The sequence below is a fragment of the Podarcis cretensis genome (genome assembly GCF_951804945.1).
Source record: "Podarcis cretensis genome assembly, chromosome: 6".
Taxonomy (NCBI): Eukaryota; Metazoa; Chordata; class Lepidosauria; order Squamata; family Lacertidae; genus Podarcis; species Podarcis cretensis.
In genome coordinates this window covers 42,399,192-42,419,413 of record NC_137175.1, presented here as the reverse complement: position 1 = coordinate 42,419,413, position 20,222 = coordinate 42,399,192, and the positions used below count along the sequence as shown (strand labels likewise).

At 44.7% G+C, this 20,222-nt stretch overlaps 1 protein-coding gene across 7 annotated transcripts in view; it reads right to left on the bottom strand.

Moving 5' to 3' along the window:
* BLACAT1 (BLACAT1 overlapping LEMD1 locus) overlaps positions 1–20,222 on the bottom strand; it is an 82,501-nt gene that overhangs the window by 45,431 nt on the left and 16,848 nt on the right. For 2 of the 7 annotated variants that reach the window (XM_079980139.1, XM_079980136.1), the window contains exon 1: positions 14,499–14,723. The exons of 4 other annotated variants lie outside the window; for them this stretch is intronic. Coding sequence is in view for 1 of the 3 variants with exons in the window: in XM_079980144.1 (XP_079836270.1) it covers positions 10,279–10,281 (3 nt within the window). In the remaining 2 variants the exon portion in view is untranslated. Of the gene's footprint in view, positions 1–10,278; positions 10,762–14,498; positions 14,724–20,222 lie in introns of those variants that run through there. One more of the 7 variants, XM_079980144.1, reaches the window with a different exon arrangement.

The following is a 20,222-nucleotide window of genomic DNA, read 5'->3' as shown; positions in this document are numbered from 1 at the left end:
TGCCACCCACAACTGTTTTCTGCTAGCAAAGACATAACATGCACAGCTTGGCCATCAACCATTAAGGAACAGTAATCCCCCCCCCCCCCATTATTAACATGCTTTCCTCCAAATCCAGACTCATTCAGAGCAATCAGATAGCAGGGGTTTGTACACCATCTTTGTGGTTCTTCTGCATGTATGCTGCCACTAGACCATGGAGAAGCAGGTCTTGGCCCCTTCCTCAAAACATGCAAGCAAAGGCTGTTACTTATAGTAAGAAGGAGGGTTTTGTTCAAGCAAGTAATGGCACAGGCTGAGCCGTAGACACAAGGCTCTGGAGTCACAATCCAGGAATTTGGGGGAGAGGCGAGAAGTTCAAAAGAGATGAAGGTGTGCCAACAAGTTTTCAAAGATAAGGCATGATGTCAGGAGTGGGAAACTCAATTGCATGGCCAATCCATGCAGAAAACAGACTGGAAATCACCACCCATCAGCTGCTGGATCAAGCCTTCAAGGCTGCTGATTAGGTTCTTTCCATACCCTGCATGGTGAAGCCTGGTAGCATTGTGGCATCAGGTCTGCAGAGAGTAGGGAAGATAAGGCCAGACCAGGCTCCTCTCTCATGCCCTAAGCCAGGGGTCAGCAACCTTTTTCAGCCGTGGGCCAGTCCAACGTCCCTCAGACCATGTGGTGGGCCAGACTATATTATGAAAAAGAAAAAAAATGAACAAATTCCTATGCCCCACAAATAACCCAGAGATGCATTTTAAATAAAAGCACACATTCTACTCATGTAAAAACACCAGACAGGCACCACAAATAACCGAGAGATACATTTTAAATAAAAGGACACATTCTACTGATGTAAAAACACACTGATTCCTGGACCATCTGCGGGCCGGATTGAGAAGGCAATTGGGCCGCATATCTGGCCCACAGGCCTTAGGTTGCCTACCCCTGACCTAAGCAGCTTACTGTCCTCAGATGTGGTGGAAGATGCTGTCCCATCCCTGCTCCTGAAATAAGATTCAAAAGCCAATCTGGTCCGGGAGGGATGTTGTATTGCCCATCTCCTGCCCATCAGGCTCCTCATGATTGATGCTGACACAGCTTCAATCTCTTCCCTTACTTAGCACAACCAAAACATCACAACAATTCAGCCCAAGGAAAAGCTCATCTGAGTACCTATTACATTCCTATCAGCAAGCTGAGAACTTTTCCATCTTTCCCTTGCAGCAGCAAGAGCACCTCTCCTCATGAAACTGAACAGTCTGGGTTTCAAGTCCCCTGGAGGAAAATTGTGGCTCATCTGAGAAGACGGTGACACAGCAGAGTCAAACAGGAACACAGGAAAGGACAGGAAGAGCTGGGGAATGAGGGGCGTCATTTTCAGGTGCCCAAAAGAGAAATGCAAAGAAGGACTAAACTGTTAGGTCGCTGCTTAATCCCCAGTAATTTTGACAAGCAACTAGAGAGTGAGGGAAGAAGCAGTGTTGTAAATTAATGCTTCAGTGATCTGGATGTGACTGAGGAGAGCGGGGAGGAAAGAAGATTAGAAGAAAGGGATTAAAAAGAAGGAGAACAGCATAGAAGGAGTCAGACTGAGGTCTACAAAGTGGTGTAACTGACAAAATGTCAGTATATATTGCAGGTTACACCTGTCCGGAGGCGCCCGCTTGCAAGGGCGATGGGGTGGGGGGCAACATTGCAGGTGTTTGACGTCAGGAGGAGCCGAGGGTGGAGCCGAACACGGCGGTTGTTATTTAATATGTTTATAGATGACCATAAGTACTGATTGTTTAAGGACCTATTGATCTTTTTCATGTGTACAGCTGGAAATATATACGGTAAACACAATATTGGAAAACGGCTGCTAACTTGTCTCTAGAGGTATGGTGAGATGCACTATAGAACAAAGCTGTTATGGAGAAACTAACGAAACACCTCATGAAGGAACACAAGGGCCAAAGACAATTTCAAAACAGTATGGTTCATGTTTATTCAGTACACTGGAAATGACCATGTTGTGGCTCACTCTGAGACAGTCTGTTAAGACGGAGAGTAGAAGACACTTAACTGATATAATCAACTCTAAACTATTGTTCGGACCTGCCTAACGTTTGACTGTATGGTGTACATTGTAAATATGTGGAATGTTTCTTGGGGGATAGATGTATCTGGGGCTTCTCTGTTATAAGCATTTCAGAAGCTGAAAAATAAGGTTTTGAAAACCCCTGCGTCTACTGTACTAGGAGCACATCAGATCTCACTCATTCTCTCTTTCCCTCTCTCCCACCTCCCTTTCACAAACACATACTTCCCAAAGCAAAGGGCATATGACCCTTTCTTCATATCAAGCTTAACAAGAGTAACTCCAGAGAGATGATGGAAACATGGCAACGCCACCGGTCGAATCCTGCGAGTTCGAATTCCAGCTATTTCTGAGGATGCCTCTGACCTGCACTCTCGCACACACTGCGAAGGAATCATTTTCATGAACTTAATCTCCAGAGTGTCTAACAGGTAAAGGGGAAATGAGGGAAAACATTTTCCTAGCAATGCCTGGCCATTCATCTTGCATGAACGGAACAAAGAAAACAAGCATAACCCTTGCACCGTAGCCTCCAGCCTAGAATTCTCACTCAGGGTGTGTTTATGGATTTCTTGGTTGTTCATCCCCCAAGGAATGTCAACAACAAAAAAGTGGGCTTGGGTTGTATCTGGGTTAAGATAAGCTAACAGAAAGTTAAGAGAAGTAACAATGAACTCTACCTTGTGCAAGATGGCATTTTGTTTTTGCCCCCCACCCCCAAGCAACAGCATGTTTATCTGCTCAAATGTTTATTTGTTTGTCATTTTCACTTCTTTTTACACTTTGAAATCTGCTGCTTATGGGGGAGCATGTTTGTTGCACAGACCAGCCAATCAAAGCTGTGCAGAGCCCTGCTCTGCATTCAGACTTGGGGACTATTGCATTAGTTATCCTGATTATAATGGTAGCATTTCTGTCCCAGTTTCTAATGTTCCTTTTATGTGCTATGGACCATAAAACATAGAAATTATGAGGTAATGAAACATCATGAAAATGGAATGAAGTGGTGTCTGAATACAGTCTCAATCAAATCAGCACTGTGCAAATCTGGCTTCTACTAAAACATGAACAACAGGCTCCTCCTGGCCCTGAAGAAAAAGGATGGGGCCATCAGAACGTTCCATCAGAACGTTCTTTCTTGTTACTTGAATCCTTTGGTTCAGGTCCTCCCTTCTGGAGCAGCAGAAAACAAACTTGTTCCATCTTCCAGGTGACAGCCCTTCAGAGATCTGAAGATGGGCCTCATATCATCTCTCAGTCTTCTTTTCTTCAGACTGAAATATACTCAACTCCCCCAACTATTCCACAAGGTCCTGCTTGTGAGCTCCTTATTGGGTCATCTGGTTGTCCCTTTGGCCTGATCCAAGCCCTTCTTTCAGTTCTAATATGGCTCCTGGGAGTCCCACATCAATCTGAGGGCCCCATGTCCGACTACCCCCTTTCTACAGCTAATTCAGCTTCCTACAAATCCCACCATCCCTGGCCATTGGCCATGCTGGCTGGGCCTAAGGAGAGTTCAACAACACCTGGAGAGCTGTATGCTCCTCTTCCCTGTCAGAAAGACAGCGAGTGCTTTTCCAAGGTGGGGTCCCTGCCAAAAAATATGCATGGCTGCACACCCCCAGAGTGAAATTGAAGTGACACTGGCAATTAACTGAGCACTCAGTGCAACAGATGATTTCTCTGTTGTTACATCTTTACTATAATTCTGAATGCTAACAAATTAAGGGGAATAATGAGAAAACTAAGTGCTCCCACACATATCTCCAAGGATGAAACTGGCCTGTGTGCCTTTACTCTGTTGGAGTCGAGTATCTTGGATTAGATGAACTATGGCTCTTACAGGGAGTCAGGTTAATTTGGATCATTTTTACTAAACCACTTTGACCAGGAAAGGCGGGGGGGGGGCGGTGATTTACCTCCTGGTTCAAAAACAAATCTGGTCCCATTTCCTGAAATCTGATCCAATCTGATATGACATGAACTTTCAGCATTATAGTGGCCCCAAGTCCTCTGTTCATGTACCATTATCCTTTCCAAAAAAAGAGAGAACTTTTCAGAAGGAAGGAGAGCAAATTAAGGCAAATGGGAAGACAAGAATGCTGGCAGAATCTCTGAGCTTCTTTTTCTGCGAACCAACCTCCCTGCAGACACCGCCCGCCTGCTGACATTCCACCAGCACCGGCTGAAGAATAATTAGCCAAGGCAGCTGCTGGAACGTTGGATTAAAATGATACTAGATGAATTTCATTTTGCTCCATTTCACTTGATTTGAGCTTTTGCTGTGCTCCCTCCCTCCTTTGCCTGCTCCGACTGCTGCTGTTTAACACCCACATGGCAATTCCCCTAGTAATTCTGTTCCCTGCGTGTGCATTCAAAAGAACCTCATTTGAATGTCTGCTACCTCTTTCCCCCTTCCATCATAAGACTGTGACCAGATGCAGATTCCATGGTTTCAGCATCAATTGAAAAAAATTCTCCCCCGCCCCACACATGTTTACCATCTGGCCTGACAAAGAGTTCTGTGGAACCTGAAAGTTTGCACACTGTTTTGTGATATTTTGGTGGGCCTAATAAAGGTATTGTTGTAATATGGAATTTGAAATATTTTTGATGAGCCAACATGGTTACCTTTACTCTCTTTGTGACTTGGGGAAAAAAACAAAATTAGACACTCCTACCAACTGCTAGATAAAGCCACCCAGTTTGGCTGCAAAAAGAATGATCCAAAATATGAAATCTCATAGGCTCTCAAACACCGGTGGCCATTGTATGTCATCTGTTGCATACTGAAAATATGATTGCAGTCTAGCCATCACACACACACCCCACACACAGTGGTTTTCAAGCTACATATTTGCTAGGGAACTTGGCTTTATGTAGGGTTTTTGGAGAAGCTTAGTGTTGATGGAAGAAATTCTTTGAAAGAAAGCTAATCACTGCCACTGTTCCCATGTAAAGCACAGCTATAGGTGAGTGTTGGGTGCACTATAGTCAGGGGTGGAGAATCTGTGGCCATCCAGATGTTGTTGGACCACAACTCCCATGGCCAGAGTGTGCTTTGCACTGGAGGGCTCCAAACCAACCACAGCTCTGCTCTAGAGCATACTCTCACTTCACAGTGATTGGTGGTGAAGACAAGTGGTGTCCCACACAAATTGAATTTGAATATCCTAAAATCCTGTGCAACATTTAAAGGGTTCTTTATGTTCCCTGTAGACAGATTGACGACATTGAAATATCAAGTTGACATACCTAGTCAAATACTACATGCATGCATATAGGCCAAAGGCTATCAGATACTATAACATATTGACTGTTTGATCAAAAAATGAAATCAAGTATCACTGGATCTCACATGTAGCTTTCAAATATCCTGAGAATATTCGGCAGATGTTTGAGCAGCCAAAGGTCACTGGCAGAATTTTTCATGCTAAAATGCAACTGCAAAGTCCCAAATAGGTAGAGTAGCCCCTGTGAGCTGTATTAGCGTGGGCAATACGGAACTGCTCAGCCTTGCACTGCATATGAAATTCATAATTGGCTAGGCATGTAAACTTTAGTAAGTCTAATAATTGGATATATCAATAACTGGATGATCAGTGGAACGTAATTATAATCAGCAGGGACAAAGTCTAACTGTTCGAGCTAAGGGACAAAGGCACATTTGTCTATTTTTAAAGGCTATTTTGGCTCTAATACATTGGAGCTGGATCAGATAAGACTAGCCACTGAACACAAACAAGGGCAGCAAGGATTCTGTGAGGGCTGCTGCCACCTCTGATGACTCGCCTGCTGCTCTCTTTCTCTGGCAGGCTCATGAACCCTCTTCATTCTGGCTTCCACAGGGTGGCTGGATGAGGAGTTCAGTCTCCACCATGCCACCCAGAGGGAGACTGCAGAGGAACTGCAGCTGCTCCTTCCACCACCAGCCGTCTGTGGTGCAACACCGAGAGCATAGATAGCTAACCTTTTATCTTTTTTTTTTTTTATAAAAATTTTATTAGGTTTTCACATTTTATACACACACACACAACAAAAACAAAAACAAAAACAAAAACAAAACATATATAATTTCGTACTCTTACTTTCTTTACCCTCTTTCCTTGACTTCCCCCCACCCCCTCTTCATACATCCCAATTCCAATAATTAATTCAGCAAGTTCTTATCTCTCATCTTTAACATATTATTATTATTTTTAAAACTTAACTCTTTTTACTTATCCACATTTAACTTATCCAATTCTCTTATAAACATTAAATCTTTTTTCTAAGGTCGACCTAATTTCTCTCCCACGAATTTCTCCCTTTATATTTTAATTAATTATATGTCATAATGGCCAAATACAAAAATCATAAAATTTTAAAATTCTGTTCTCCCCTCCCTCCCTACCCCGGTTTCCATCCCTTATGTCCACAGAAACAGTTCCTAGCCCGGATTCCTCACATCCGAGGCCTTCAAGTCTCTGTCAGTCTCTCTCCGCCGATTTTGTTGGTAACCCTTTTTGTTGGTCCTCAGGTCTCGAAGGAGTTCAGTCACAGTCACACCAAGTTTTCTTCCATCCAAAATACTTAAAAGCAGTTGCTGCAAAAGGTCAGCTGCTCTCCCATACTCAAAGAGGAAGTCCCAATCATATTTCTTTATTCTTTTAAATTCCAGTATTCCAGGTACTCCAGGGACTTCCTCCTTCATCTTTCTCATCTTTCGCAGATTTGTAATCCGAAGATCTTCTTCTTTATTTCCTGACAATATAGGCTTCTGATTGGTATTTTCCTTTTCCGCTCCTTCTTTCCTCTCCACCTGTTCCAAAAATGTCTCTTCTGGTTCAGCTGCAGATTTCTTATTAGTCAAATCCTTTATGCATTCAGCAGAGTTGTTTGTTTTAGAATTCAAGGTCATAAGTTCTTTGTTCATAGCCGTACTCTGCTCTTGCAGGATTCCCACGAGAAAAAACATTTTTTCTATCTCTGCCAGTAATTTTCCCTCTGCAGCCATTGTAATGTCTCTAGTTCCCCCTAGGGGGATTCCAATTACTTGATAGTCCTTTTCCAACAGTCCGTTACTTATTGTTTATAGCTACGTTGTTTCCAACCACCTCAGTTCAAATGCAACACTTTTAATTCAGAGAGTTATTAAGTAACAAAGTTCTTAACTTTAACCGCCCGTTTGACAGCTCCTTTGACAGCTGTCAAACTCCTTATTCTTTTTCCTCCGGCTTACGCACAGGACACTCCCGGGTTCGGGGGGGGGGGGTTACACAAAAGCTTCCAAAATTCCTCACTTTCTCTCCAGCACAAAGACTTCTTCTGTCAAATTCATTGAAGTATCTTTTATCTGACACCAAAAACAATACTCTCCACCTTAGTTCTCCAATCCTTGCTTTAGATCGTTTGCAGGTAGGGGGGGTGCGGACTTCCCTTTAGCACATCCCCCGATTGTACCGAATTCAAAGGTATAAATTTTAAAGTCCAGATTCCAATCTACTCACGGGTTGTTTATTTTCCAGTCCGAATTTTGGGGAAAAAGTCAGCGCTCTCCGGACATGGCTCGCGGCTACGCTCCACTGAAGTAGCGGTCTACTCACAGCACCACGCCGCGCCCTGTACCCTCTCCGTAGCCTTTAAAAAGGCTCTTCGTGGGTCGGGGAAGGCGCTTAAAGGTGCCCGCCGAGTCACCAAGTCCGCAGGCTTCCGCGCCTGCGGTTTCTAAGGGTCCCCGCGTCGCCGGCGCGGTAAGACCCGTCCTCAGCAGAGCCGATTCCCTCCGGAGCTCGGAGGGAATCCGCCATTAATCCGATCGCGCTAACCCGGAAGTCCGATAGCTAACCTTTTATCAGCCAAATTCACCCTTCACCAATTCTCCCAGGGCCCCATGTCAGTGTTGCAGGTGGTCCAAGCAATTTTGAACGCATACTGCCACACAGACAGAGGCACATAGCCCACCTTCTCAACTGATCCAGGCAAACCAGCTGAGGAGGAAGGTTGTTAATTCCCCTCCACTCATCAAATGATTGATTTGCTGGCCAGGAAAGGGGTGATTTGTGGGGTGAATGCTGTGTCCAGTAAACAAACAAACGAATCATGTGGGTTGTTGTTGTTTTTTTGGGGGGTTAAAATTGATTGTGGGGGCTGGACTAGACCCCTGAACAAGGGCTTAGAAACCCCTGGCCTAGAGAGAAAGAGGATGAGCAAACAGGCAGCACTGCAGTAAAGAGAGGAGAGAAGTTGTCAATTACTGTTTTCTGTTTACGGTAATATCTCTCCTCACCAGCAATGGCTGACAGTCGGCTCCTTTTTCAAAAGTGTGCCTAACATACTGTGCAGTTTGTCCTCAGGTCTCAGTGAGCGGTGACATTTATGCTATGGAAATGCAAGGAGAGCAGAGCTGCACCTGCCAGGTGCAGACCTGACCAGAAGCTTCCTCCTCTTTCATTCGTGGTAAGAGATCTAAGTTCCCGATAGGATTAAGAACTGGAAGCATCAGGATGAAAGGAGGCGAGGGATAATAAGTAAAGGGAACCTCAAAGAGCATGTTAGCAAACTGCAAAAGCTGTATCCATTCTCTCTGTTATGGTCACATATCCGTCTACTGCAAATATACCCAGGTTTAAGGAAATTTTTTAAAGCCAGGAACATTTTTGGCCAAACCTGGGATGGTAACGGGGCTGAACTGAGACCACCAAGAGACACTCAAAGCAAGAGGCACTGAACTAGGCACTGCTTCTCACCTGTCTCTTATGGTGTGGAAGGAGCAGGAAAGGGTTTTGGGTGGTAGTTTTGGGTGGCGCTGTGGGTTAAACTGCAGAGCCTAGGGCTTGCCGATCAGAAGGTCAGTGGTTCAAATCCCCGCGACAGGGTCAGCTCCCATTACTCGGTCCCTGCTCCTGCCAACCTAGCAGTTCAAAAGCATGTCAATGTGCAAGTAGATAAATAGGTACCGCTCCAGCATAAAAGTAAACAGCATTTCCGTGTGCTACTCTGGTTCACCAGAAGCGGCTTAGTCATGCTGGCCACATGACCCGGAAGCTGTACGCCAGCTCCCTCGGCCAATAAAGCGAGATGAGCGCTGCAACCCCAGAGTCGGTCACGACTGGACCTAACGGGTCCTTTACCTTTACCTATGTCCTACTTTGCAGAGCACAGTCCTCACTTGGGAGGAGTCTGCTATTTGAAGGGCTACCCCAGTCCAAGGCTGCATACAAATCATGTACTTAAAAGGCATTTAAAACATGCAACCGTGCCAAGAATCGTGGGAACTGTAGTGTGTTAAGGGGTGCTGGGAACTGTAGCTGTGTGAGGAGTAAACTTCAGTTCCCAGGGGGGTAACTAGGATCTAGGCTTCCCCACTATGGTAGGACATGTGCTATTTCTATTTAAATTTTAGCAAACATTTTGAAATCTGCACTGATGCATATGAATTAGCATGTGGAAATGTTAAGCAAATTCATATTCTCTTTCGTCTTCTTGTTTGACAACATGTAAGTAGTACCCTAAGGAGGACTGAGAGAGAGGCCTCTCATACTGGCATCCACATCATATTTGTAAAATAGGGTCTGCATGTGCAGCTTCAGCATGTTTATACCCAGACTATTGACAGGTGAGATGGGAGAGCAGAGAGGGAGGGATGGATAGATAAACTCATTTAGGAATCAGTGAGGACAATAGAGTCTCAGTTCTGCAAAACAACCCCCAATAAGATCAGGACTGCTGGGGGTGGGGCAAGGGAAAGAATACACAAGGCTTCAGTACATACATAGGCTTTGTCCCATTTTAACTGCTGTAGCTTTAGCTCAAAGAATGCTGGGAATTGTAGTTTAAAAGTGATAGGAAACTGTGCCAGAGATCACTGGCGGAGGAAGAGGAGTGCGGGGGGAGCACACCACCCCCGGCAGCGCGATCCCCAGGGTGCCATCACGGCTGCCCTCACCCACCTGCGCTGGGCGCCTCACCCCCACAGGCGGCATGCCAAGCCATGCCCCCAGGACATGTGCCCTGCCCCTGCGGGCAGTGCGCCACGCCCCCCTGCTCTCTGCCCCTGGTGCCGGAGCATGAAGCTCTGCCACTGCCAGAGATCCCTATCCCCCCTCTTGGAACACTGTCCAAGAGTGCAGTTTAATTACGCAGTGTAAAGAATGTGCAAGGCCTTTGAGCAATGCAGCTCTGGGACGAGTCTTGCATCCTGGCTTAAACATGTCAAAACTCACCATTTGGAACTGCCAAATGTGGGAGACAGCATCTCTGAGATGCAGAAATGTGGCTGGGAGTGTGCAGAAAGGAGAAAGAGGAAGGCTTGAAGGGATCCTGATGGACTGAAAACTTCCTTGAATAAGCTGTTACTTCACAGGCATTGGGTTAAAAGAGCAATTGTGTATTACTAGCTGATTTAATGATGTGTGTTCTAATGCCTTTGCTTACTTGTCTGTTGTATTTCTACAGAGAAGCTGTATTTTGCTGTTTGTTTGTAGATCTGGGGACAAATGTCTTGTTCTGGGGGGGGGTGTAGTGTTATTCATTTGTGGGGATAGGCTGTATGTGAGACCCTTCTAACCCCTGGATCAAGCAAGTGTTCAAATATAACCCAGGATAGCTTCCTGATGAGGCGATTGTCTGGGAGATGGGCCATTAAAGGGAGCAAAGGAAAGGGGCTCTGTGTGAGATTGCAAATGGGTGGGGGGTGGAAACACGTACCCTTGGAATCTCACACCACTCAGAGACACCCCCCCTTTCTTTTACAGAATACATTTTCAAAACACACACAGATATCTTTTGCTATTTCAGTTTTCTGGCAATGGGACATCAGCAAATCCTCTTTTTCGTTTTGGAAATATGAACACTCTGTTCTGAATCATCTATAGGCTCACTCTGCTGATATTCACAGCTATAATCTAGCTCAATCTAGAGTATTCATAACCTTCTTTTCTGAGCATAAGGGGGGGGGAGTTTCACATTTATCTTGATCCGTATCCCAAGTTTGAATCACAGAAACACAGGGTGGAATTCAATGTAATAATATTCTGATTGCTTCTTCGGTGCAAGCATTTCTCCTAGCCAGCTGGAACAATCCCCCCTCTCCTCTCCCCACCTGTGCACTGGTCTGGGGGTTCTACTGACCCTCCAGAGTGGATTTAGGAGAGGCGCAGGGGATGTGCAGGGGGAAAATCCCATTACACTTGCAAGATCTCATGCGTTGGCTTCCACTAGCACACCAGGTTGGTTGAATCAGGGCCACAGGGTGGCATTCAACAAATTTTTACTCATTGAAATTAATGGACCTAACTTAGTCGTGGTCATTCAGTTGTATGGTCGTACTCTGGGTAAAACTGAGCTGAATACCACACATGGAGTTAGAAGGAAGCTAAGAGGTCATCTAGTTCAAGCCCTCGCTCAGTGCAGGATTTGCAGTGCAGGATGCGTGCAACCAGAACACCACTGAGAGGAGGCTCCCTGGCCCATGCTTAAATGCCTCCAAGATGGACAGCCCCCCCCCCCGGGCTGTTCAAGATATTTTGCTGCCTGAAATGGAGAAGCAAATGGTGCCCTATTCCCACCATAAGTCAAGGTGCATGGCACCCAAGGCCGGCCAAGCTATTTGGGCAGCTGAGGCAGAAAATCTAGTAACTGTCTCTTCTCCTTCCTGGCTGTAAAAAAACACAACAATTACAAATTAAATATTTAAAAACTTGCTGCTCTTTCATGACACCAGACTCAGCGACTAGCCACAAACTTGGGTTTGGACATAATGCTACACCAAACTACCTAGTTCCAAGTAGCATGGCAACAACAGGATCAGAGAAAGAGCACATGGTGGCTGAAATATTCACTCCAGAAACTCACTTGTATTTCCTCATTTCTGCTGAGCTATGGTTTGGCTCCATGTTACATGCAAATTGGGCCACTGCCAACCAGTTCTCACCATTAGGGGAGTGTGCTGCCTCATGCTTAGCCAAAATTTGCTTCCCTGCCATTTCCAGCTCTTGGGTCTACTCCTGCCTTCTCGAGCAAAACAGACCAATTCTCCTCCATCTTCAGCTGTTCCTTTTATACTTACTTTTCTCTTCTCCCATCTCAACATACCCACCCAGCTCCATCACATTAGGATCCTATAGCTCAACAATTAATAGTTAGCAAATGTTCTTTGTACCCCCAAGCAGTGCACTTCTCCTCACCCAGGAGGTGTGCCAGAGCTGTCTGTAATCTATGGCTAGCAGTTTCTCCTTATTGAAAAAATATTAAGGCAGAAACAAAGGGAGTGCAGATTTCTTCCCAGCAGGGATGTGTCTGCATCGAGACTACGGTGTCTCCCCAGCTAGCTTGCTTTTAATAGACAAATTCCATCGCACAGTATGGAGTACAAACAAGATTTCTCCACCTTAATTGCAAATAAAGCCAGTGGGAGCAAGGCAATGACCAATAATGCCATGTCTATCTTATCCTGGGCGAACCTGCAGAGGATCTGGAAATGTGAGGCAAAATCAAAGGAAAAGGGAGATCCTATCTGAAGTTCAACATACTCTTTCATCTCACAATCATGCCAGCTGGCAAACACTATTAACACGAATCAATATCCCCATGGGGTTGTGGTGGGTGAGATCACACACACACACACACACACACACACACACACACACACTTCCAAGATGCACTACTAATACAGTCTCAAATTCTATTCCTTTTTTGCTTTCTCATTCTCTCTCTTCACTCTTTATCTCCCTGTTCACCCTTTTCTTTTCTGTCCTTCTCAAGTAAGCTTCCAATAGAGAAAACAATTATTCATCTCATGAGCTTTCATGTTGACCATCTTTCTTTACTGATAGGAGCGTAAATCAGTGAAAAGTCTTTAGTATCTTTGCACCAAACTGTTATCTCTTAAACTGGCAGTTGGGGATACACCTAGAGCATCTTTTGCCAAGCTGGTGCCCTCCAGCTGCATTGGACTTCAATTCCCCTCAGCCCAACCAGCACCATTGATGGGAACTGTAGTCCCAAACACCTGGCTGGTGAAGACTGTCCCAGAGTGCATCTTTATGTACACCCTTGAAGTAATTATAATAACTAAATGACTTTAATCAAGGTTCTCCCTTCCGAGAATTAATTCATCTTTCCTGTTTATGCCTGTTGATTAGGCTTCATAAAGACTTCCTTTAAAAAATCTCAGTTGCTACGCTGAAGTTCTAGCTTTTACTTAGCACAATGTCGCATTTTAGAGGTGGTCATCTCCCTTCTCTGTAACTGTAATCAAAGACACGCTACTTTTAAAATAAAATCAAGCTACCTACCATTATCTATTGTTCAGGTCACACTCCTTTAAAGAGATGTAATTACTAACCGTGTGTCTTTCCCTTTCGCCTGCAGTCAAAGAGGGATACTTGACTGCAACAGATTAAGGAACTTTTTGTCTGATCACACAGATATACAGGCAGCCATCAGTTAGTTGCAAACGGCATAAGAAAAAACAAAGGTTTTACTCATACACACAGGTGGCAGTTGACAATAAGCAATGACTTGTGCCTGATTGGGCTGATTCCATGAGCACACCTCAGTCTAAAGTCAACTGCATTCATTTCGAAATAACTTTTAAGAAATGTATGTAAGGGCAACATACCTAGTATATGTTGCCTGTCTCTACAGAAATAAACTTATGGTTATAAAGGCATGCATACTTCACACATGGCAGCAGCATTTTAATCATGCAGACATAAGAATTTTCTTTGTAGCATATAAACAAGATATGTATAGAGTGCAAAAAAATCAAAAAGTTGAGAGCTTATTAAAAACAAATTCATTTTAGTAGCCCACACATATACACACACTCCTATAAAACTATTATCTGAAAAGGACATAGTGTCCAACCATGAGCAAAAGTAAACATATTATAAGCAAATGGTCCCATATGCCTGCATACAATTGTCTTATATTTAAAACAAATCTAAATTGAGTCAAAGAGCTCTGATCCAATAGGATTTATTGTGTGTGCATATGCACATTATTTATCTTTCCACTGCAGACATATGGGTATGTTTAGGACCCTATCCACACGCAGCTACTTGTCTTCGTATCTACTTAGGGTGACTTTCTTGGGAATGAAAATATATCTCCTGTTATTCATCAACAATCCACAGATTTATGTGAACATACTGATTGCAGGTATAACAAAACACTATTCAAACAAATGGGTGTGTGCATAAATGAGAACGTATGATTATCATTCACAGGCACTGGCATTCGATTCATTGCTTAAAATAAGAATAAAGGGCTACACACACACACACACACACACACACACACACACACACACACACACAAACACAGAGATACAGCGTAACATTATATAGTACACAGTGCACACACATTCACAAAAATGTTACTCATGCTTTCTTCCACCAGACAAGACTTTAAACAAAGAAAGAGAAGAACACTGCCTTACTTTTCCCCCCTCTCTCCTCCTTTATGTGATTTCTTCCCTGGTGCCTTAATTTCAAGACTTCAGCAGAGCTGGAATTCTTGGGCAGAGATTACACAAAAGCAACTAACCAAACCGTTGAGCGCAAGAACACCGATTGACTCAGGATAGAGCTTGCTAGCAAAGAAAGGACAGAGAGAGACAAAGCCTAGCAATAAGAGCAGTGTTGAATAGGTATCTTCCTAATTGTAAGGGGGGGTGTGTGTGTGTGTGCAAGGAAGGGGGGAGGGAAGCCCTTGGACGAGTGCATATGAAGAGGCCTCCCTCCCTCCGGCATAGGCTATGGAAAGGAGCGTTGCAACCTGAAAGTGAGGTTATTGAATACATTATTCCCCATCCCTTGCTCTCTCCTCATTGGGCCGCAGCGCAGGCAAGACTTCTGCATCAATGGTGTTATGATGAGATCTTTACATTCACCGCACAGTTCCACACTGTTACCTTCTGCTAGGGCAGGCTCCTGGATCTGGGCATTATTACCCAGTTAGGAAGCTCAATTAAGAACCTAATTAATTCTAAAGTGAAAAAGCACCAAATTAATTTGCAGTCTCTCTCCCTCAGGCACACACACTATATTATTTCTGTCTCCCTACGACCAGATTTTAAAAATCACAACTCTCAATTTATTTTATGATTTCAACACGACAGTAAATTACAGATAGTATTCTGTGTCTCAAAGAGCAGCGCCTCCTTTATGAAATGTAGCTAGCCATCTATTGTTCGCCACCAGCACTTCCTTTGTATCTTTTGGCTTCCCTTGAGGTCCGTTTCTGAGGTGGCAATTTGCAATCACAGACTAGCTTATAAAGAGTGACAAGATATGTGGGGATCTGTTTAAAGGACAGGTCATCCAAATCACTTTTCTGGAGTTGAACATGGGAGGAGGACCTGATAGGAATCTAGGATTTGGTCCATCTTTGAAATGTATCAGTCCACATAAAGGTGTTCTTGTGAGCACTCAAGACTGAGTGATGCACACTGGGGTCTTTCCTTATTAGGCTGGGCAGAAAAACAGAAGCCACCGCTCCCCCTTCCACCCGCCAGCATCTGTGCAACTTTCAGAAGCAGCAATGATGGTACAAACATTGTGTGCTCTTGATCTTTCTTTTTGACTTTGTTCCTAGCTGGGCTTCTTTTTTAAAAAAATATTATTGTTATTATTTGGCTTGGCGGCTTTCATTTGCATGATCCTCACAATGGAGCTTGACAGAACTTTTGTTCTTAGTGGATGAATGGTCACTAAAAATAACTGTGCCGCTGAAGATTTGCTTCTGTAATTCTTTTCATGAAGTGAATTGCCATTAAGAAATGTTTTGCAATAGGAGTCCAGTTCTGCAGAACCAGGCTGATCTACCCAGAGATGCAGGGCTCTGCCTATGACTCACCTGGCAAAGAGGTGAATACAGTTTGGAGATATAGTTTGCTGCTTATCTAGTGTATAGAGACTAGTATGATTGCCAGTGGTGGCTGTATCTACAGATCTCACTATGTCCTGAGCACATGCAGAATATTGGTATCCCACAGACCCAAAGGAAATGATAGGAAAGGGAAATTTAGATAAATGCAAAACTCTGCAAAAGGGGCTCTGGCACTTTTGGGTGCATCCAAAAATGGCACAGCTTGTTTTGTGAGATTTGGTACTGATAACTGCAAAAGCAAATGGACTTATTCACACATTTCACCCAGCAGTCTGCTTATGATGCTCAGTCCACAGCCCTCTTTTCCAATGTAAAATCTTGTATCCAGTGGCAGAGCAAGCCAGCTGGGCGCCTGGGGCAGCACACGGGGTGGGGTGAGCCAGGGCAGGATGCTCCATGGAGTCTGCCTGCCTGCTCCCACTCAGCTGCCCTCCAGCTGAGGGGGAGGTAGCGGGCAGACGATTTGGGGCAGCGCAGAGCCTGTGGGCGCCCAAGCCACTGCGTCACTCCCAGGAGAGATGAATGGCTTGGGCACACTGCAGGCACCACAGTGAGTGCTGCCCAGCATTTTGTCACCCCCCTCAGTGGTGACACCCGGGGAGACTGTCCCCACTGCACCCCTTACTCCGCCCATGCTTGTATCCTGCTGAACTGTCTCTTGACTGATCCTTCATGCTGGCATCCACCTGTCTCAAGAGACCATGGAGTGTGCCTCCGGGGTGAAGCCAAACTGCTGCTTTAGCAGCACCAAAGTGACCTCCCCAGGGCACAAGCCTGGGCAGTGTGTATGGAGCTCCTGAGCTGTCCAGATGACAAGATCGTCCTCTCAGCCTCACTGTTGTGGTCCAAAGGAAAGCAGAGCAATATGTTTGGCACCAGTTTGGCTGCAGGAGTTGCCAGAAGGAGTCATACAAGGCACCATCAAACCATCTTAGAGACTCCACTCCGGATTTGTGTAAGCCAGCCTTTCTCAACCTGTGGGTCCCCAGTTGTTGTTGAACTACAACTCCCATCACCCCTAGCTAGCAAGGCCAGAGCTCAGGGATGATGGGAGTTGTAGTCCAACAACATCTGGGGACCCACAGGTTGAAAACCGCTGGTGTAAGCCTTCCTTAGCCTTTTTTTTCCTCCCAAAGATATCCCACAAGGCAGTGGAGTTTTCCTTCTCCTAGATGGGCTACCTTCCCAAGTTGACAAGCCCCATCTGCCCCTCACTTGACCCCTATAACACATGCAGAAACCACCTTCTTGACTGGACCCACTATTAGTCTTGTCTACTCAATCCATCTTCACATGCAGGGGCAGTCCCTAACTCACCAAAGGTTTGAGACCCATCAGCTACCCTCACCTGGTATAGCTAGCCAGTCAAAGCCATTCCTGGGATGTGGTTGCTGTTGTATGCTGGCAACTTCTAGGAGCCATAGATGAGAGTTGAGTGCAGGGTGGGGACCAAAAGTGCACAAACTACCCCAGAAACAGCATGATGTGTCTCCCACCAGAGAGGTGCTACCTAACACCTCATGCAGCCCCCCCCCAAAGCTTGATGCATCCCAAATATAGTGGAATCAGAATAGAAGTAACCAGTGCTATTTTTCTAGAAAAAGAGGTGCTAGAACTCACCATAAACGTCTCCCTCGTTCTCTTAGAATGGCAATGGCGCCCACCTGAGAGGTGTCGGAACTGAGTTCTGGTGAGTTCTGGCTGGGAAAAAAGCCCTTTAAGTAACCTTCTTCTATCTGCTCATTCATGCCTTAACTTTGTTAACTTGTATGGTAGGCACCACCCTCTCCTAGAACTCTGCACAGCTGTATCACTATTCTGGACCTGGTGAGTTCACAACTGTAGTTCAAGATTATTCTCCCTGCCCCCCCACTCCACCCCCACTGCCGCCTCTGGCCCAGTGCACTGCAGAAATGTATTAAAATTATGTAAGAACGTATGATTTCATAGCCACAATTACACAAATTTGGTATTATTGAAGGAAAAAACTGGAGCCACACTTCCAGTAGGAGGAAGGATATTGTGCTATCATGCCACATCACGTTCCACACGCTCACCAGAAACACTTCCACAACAATGCATGGCTTTGACCTCTTACTCTGTCCATAGTATTTTGTTGTCTACATGTCTCATGTTTCTCAGTGAGCTGGCTTGCAGCACCTCTTCTCTTTTGTAATGCCTTTCTGAAAAGGTCTCATCTGAACACAAACAAACACACCCTTTGACACCTGCGACTTTGTTTGATGCACCAAGGGCACAGAAAGCAGAAGGCATGATGCACACAATAGTGAAGGTACAATGGTGGATCAACTAAATTCACAAGATAAGAATGAAAGAGCAGGAATTCAGTGAAGGGACTCACTCTGAAACTTCCTTAAACTCTCCACTAGCAGGTTCTCCACTGAATTATACCATGTGACCTGAAGTAAACACGATTCATTGCTTGTGACACCAGACCAGCAATATGAGAAGCAAATCACCATCTGAGTGAGCCCATAGCAGACCAGGGGTAGCCAATGTGGCCGTGCCTTCCAGATGTTGTTGGACTACAGATCCCATGATCTCTGACCACAGACTGCGGGGACTGATGGGAGCTGGAGTCCAACAACACTGGATACCCCTCTGCAGCTGATCCAAGAATCTGCTCTAACAATGGCTAGATAAAATAGTCAAAGTCTTTTATTTGCACAGATATTAGCTAATTTGAATATAATTTAAGATACTATGCCAGCCAGAGGTTTAATGTGCTGTACAGATGTGCAGTTTGTGGTTTTCTTTGACAAGTACCCAAATCTAAATTGTGGCCTATTCATTTTCTTTCAGAACTTCCCATCACCTAGAATCAAGGCGGGCAGGTTGTTTTTATATTCATAGCACACCTGAGATGGAGTCAAGCTACCACAAAGTACATAATCAAGACTGTGTGTCCCCAAAGTAATCAGATGTAGACACTGAATTAACCATTCAGCAACACCAGATTAAAGCATCTCAAATACTATGAGAGCTAATGAGCAACAAAATTATTGCACCTCTGTGAACTTCAAAAGCAGCATTTGCAAACATAATGGTATTTTCAGAAGCATCATTCATGAGCACATATGAGGCAGATCTGAACTTAAAGTTCTCGATGGAAGCACCATGAAAATTCAGTAGAGCAATCAGATTGATTGAAAGTTGTCTATGAATATTTAGTTGTTCTCTATTTGAAACAGGAGCTGGAATGGAGAGATATTTAACCGTCTAGTTTTATAATTCTGCTTTAGTAGCAGTGTTGTGTATCACAGCTATAGCAGCATCCTAATCCCTGCATACAACAGACAGAGGTATCCAGGCCTTTAAGAAATCCCCTATGAAGTTTTCCCTGCTCCTAGAGGTCACTAATGTGACACATAGCATAAATTTTCAGTGCCCCATCCTCATAATACAGTTGGCCTGCCACTGTTATTTATTTGCTATTACATTTATACCCTACCTTTTCTCCAAAGAGCTCAAGGTGGCAAACACACTTATTCTCATCTCCACAACAACCCTGTGAGATAGGTTAGGCTGAGAGACAATGACTGCCCCAAAGTCACCCAGTGAGTCCATGGCCAAGTGAGGATTGGAACCCTGGTTTTGCAGGTCCTAGTCCAACACCCCAAGATGAACTTAAAAACAAAATCAGTAAGTATGCTGCTCTCAGGAGTCCTCGCTGCTCCAGCTTCCCACACTTCAAATAAAACTCAGGGGAAGACACCATAAAGTAACTTTTCCCATGTGTCTTTTTGAAATAAGGAAGCCCGGGTAACCGGGGAGAAGCTGGAATGCAATTTCAGTCCTAACAGTCATGCACGGTAGAAGCTGATAGCAAGTAAGGAATAATAGTTCTTTCTGCATCATAAATTGGAAGGAAAAGTGCGTCCTAAGTTGCACTGCAGAACACCAATGAGGTCGACATTATCTGAGTCACGTATGCATCCCTGGCATTCAGTACTGACCATCACAAATGGAAGGAAAGGCAGATTTCAGAATCGGTCTCCCCCACAGTATAAGCTGCAGAATCCTTAGCAGGTTTTGTGTTGCTGAACAGCCGTACAACTTGAAGGCACATCCCTTCCACCCACCCTAGGTATTAATTGGATGGTAGCTTCTGAAATTAATGTGCAAACTCATTACAGTGGTGCCCCGCAAGACGAATGCCTCGCAAGACGGAAAACTCGCTAGACGAAAGGGTTTTCCGTTTTGGAGGTGCTTCGCAAAACGAATTTCCTATGGGCTTGTTTCACAGGACGAA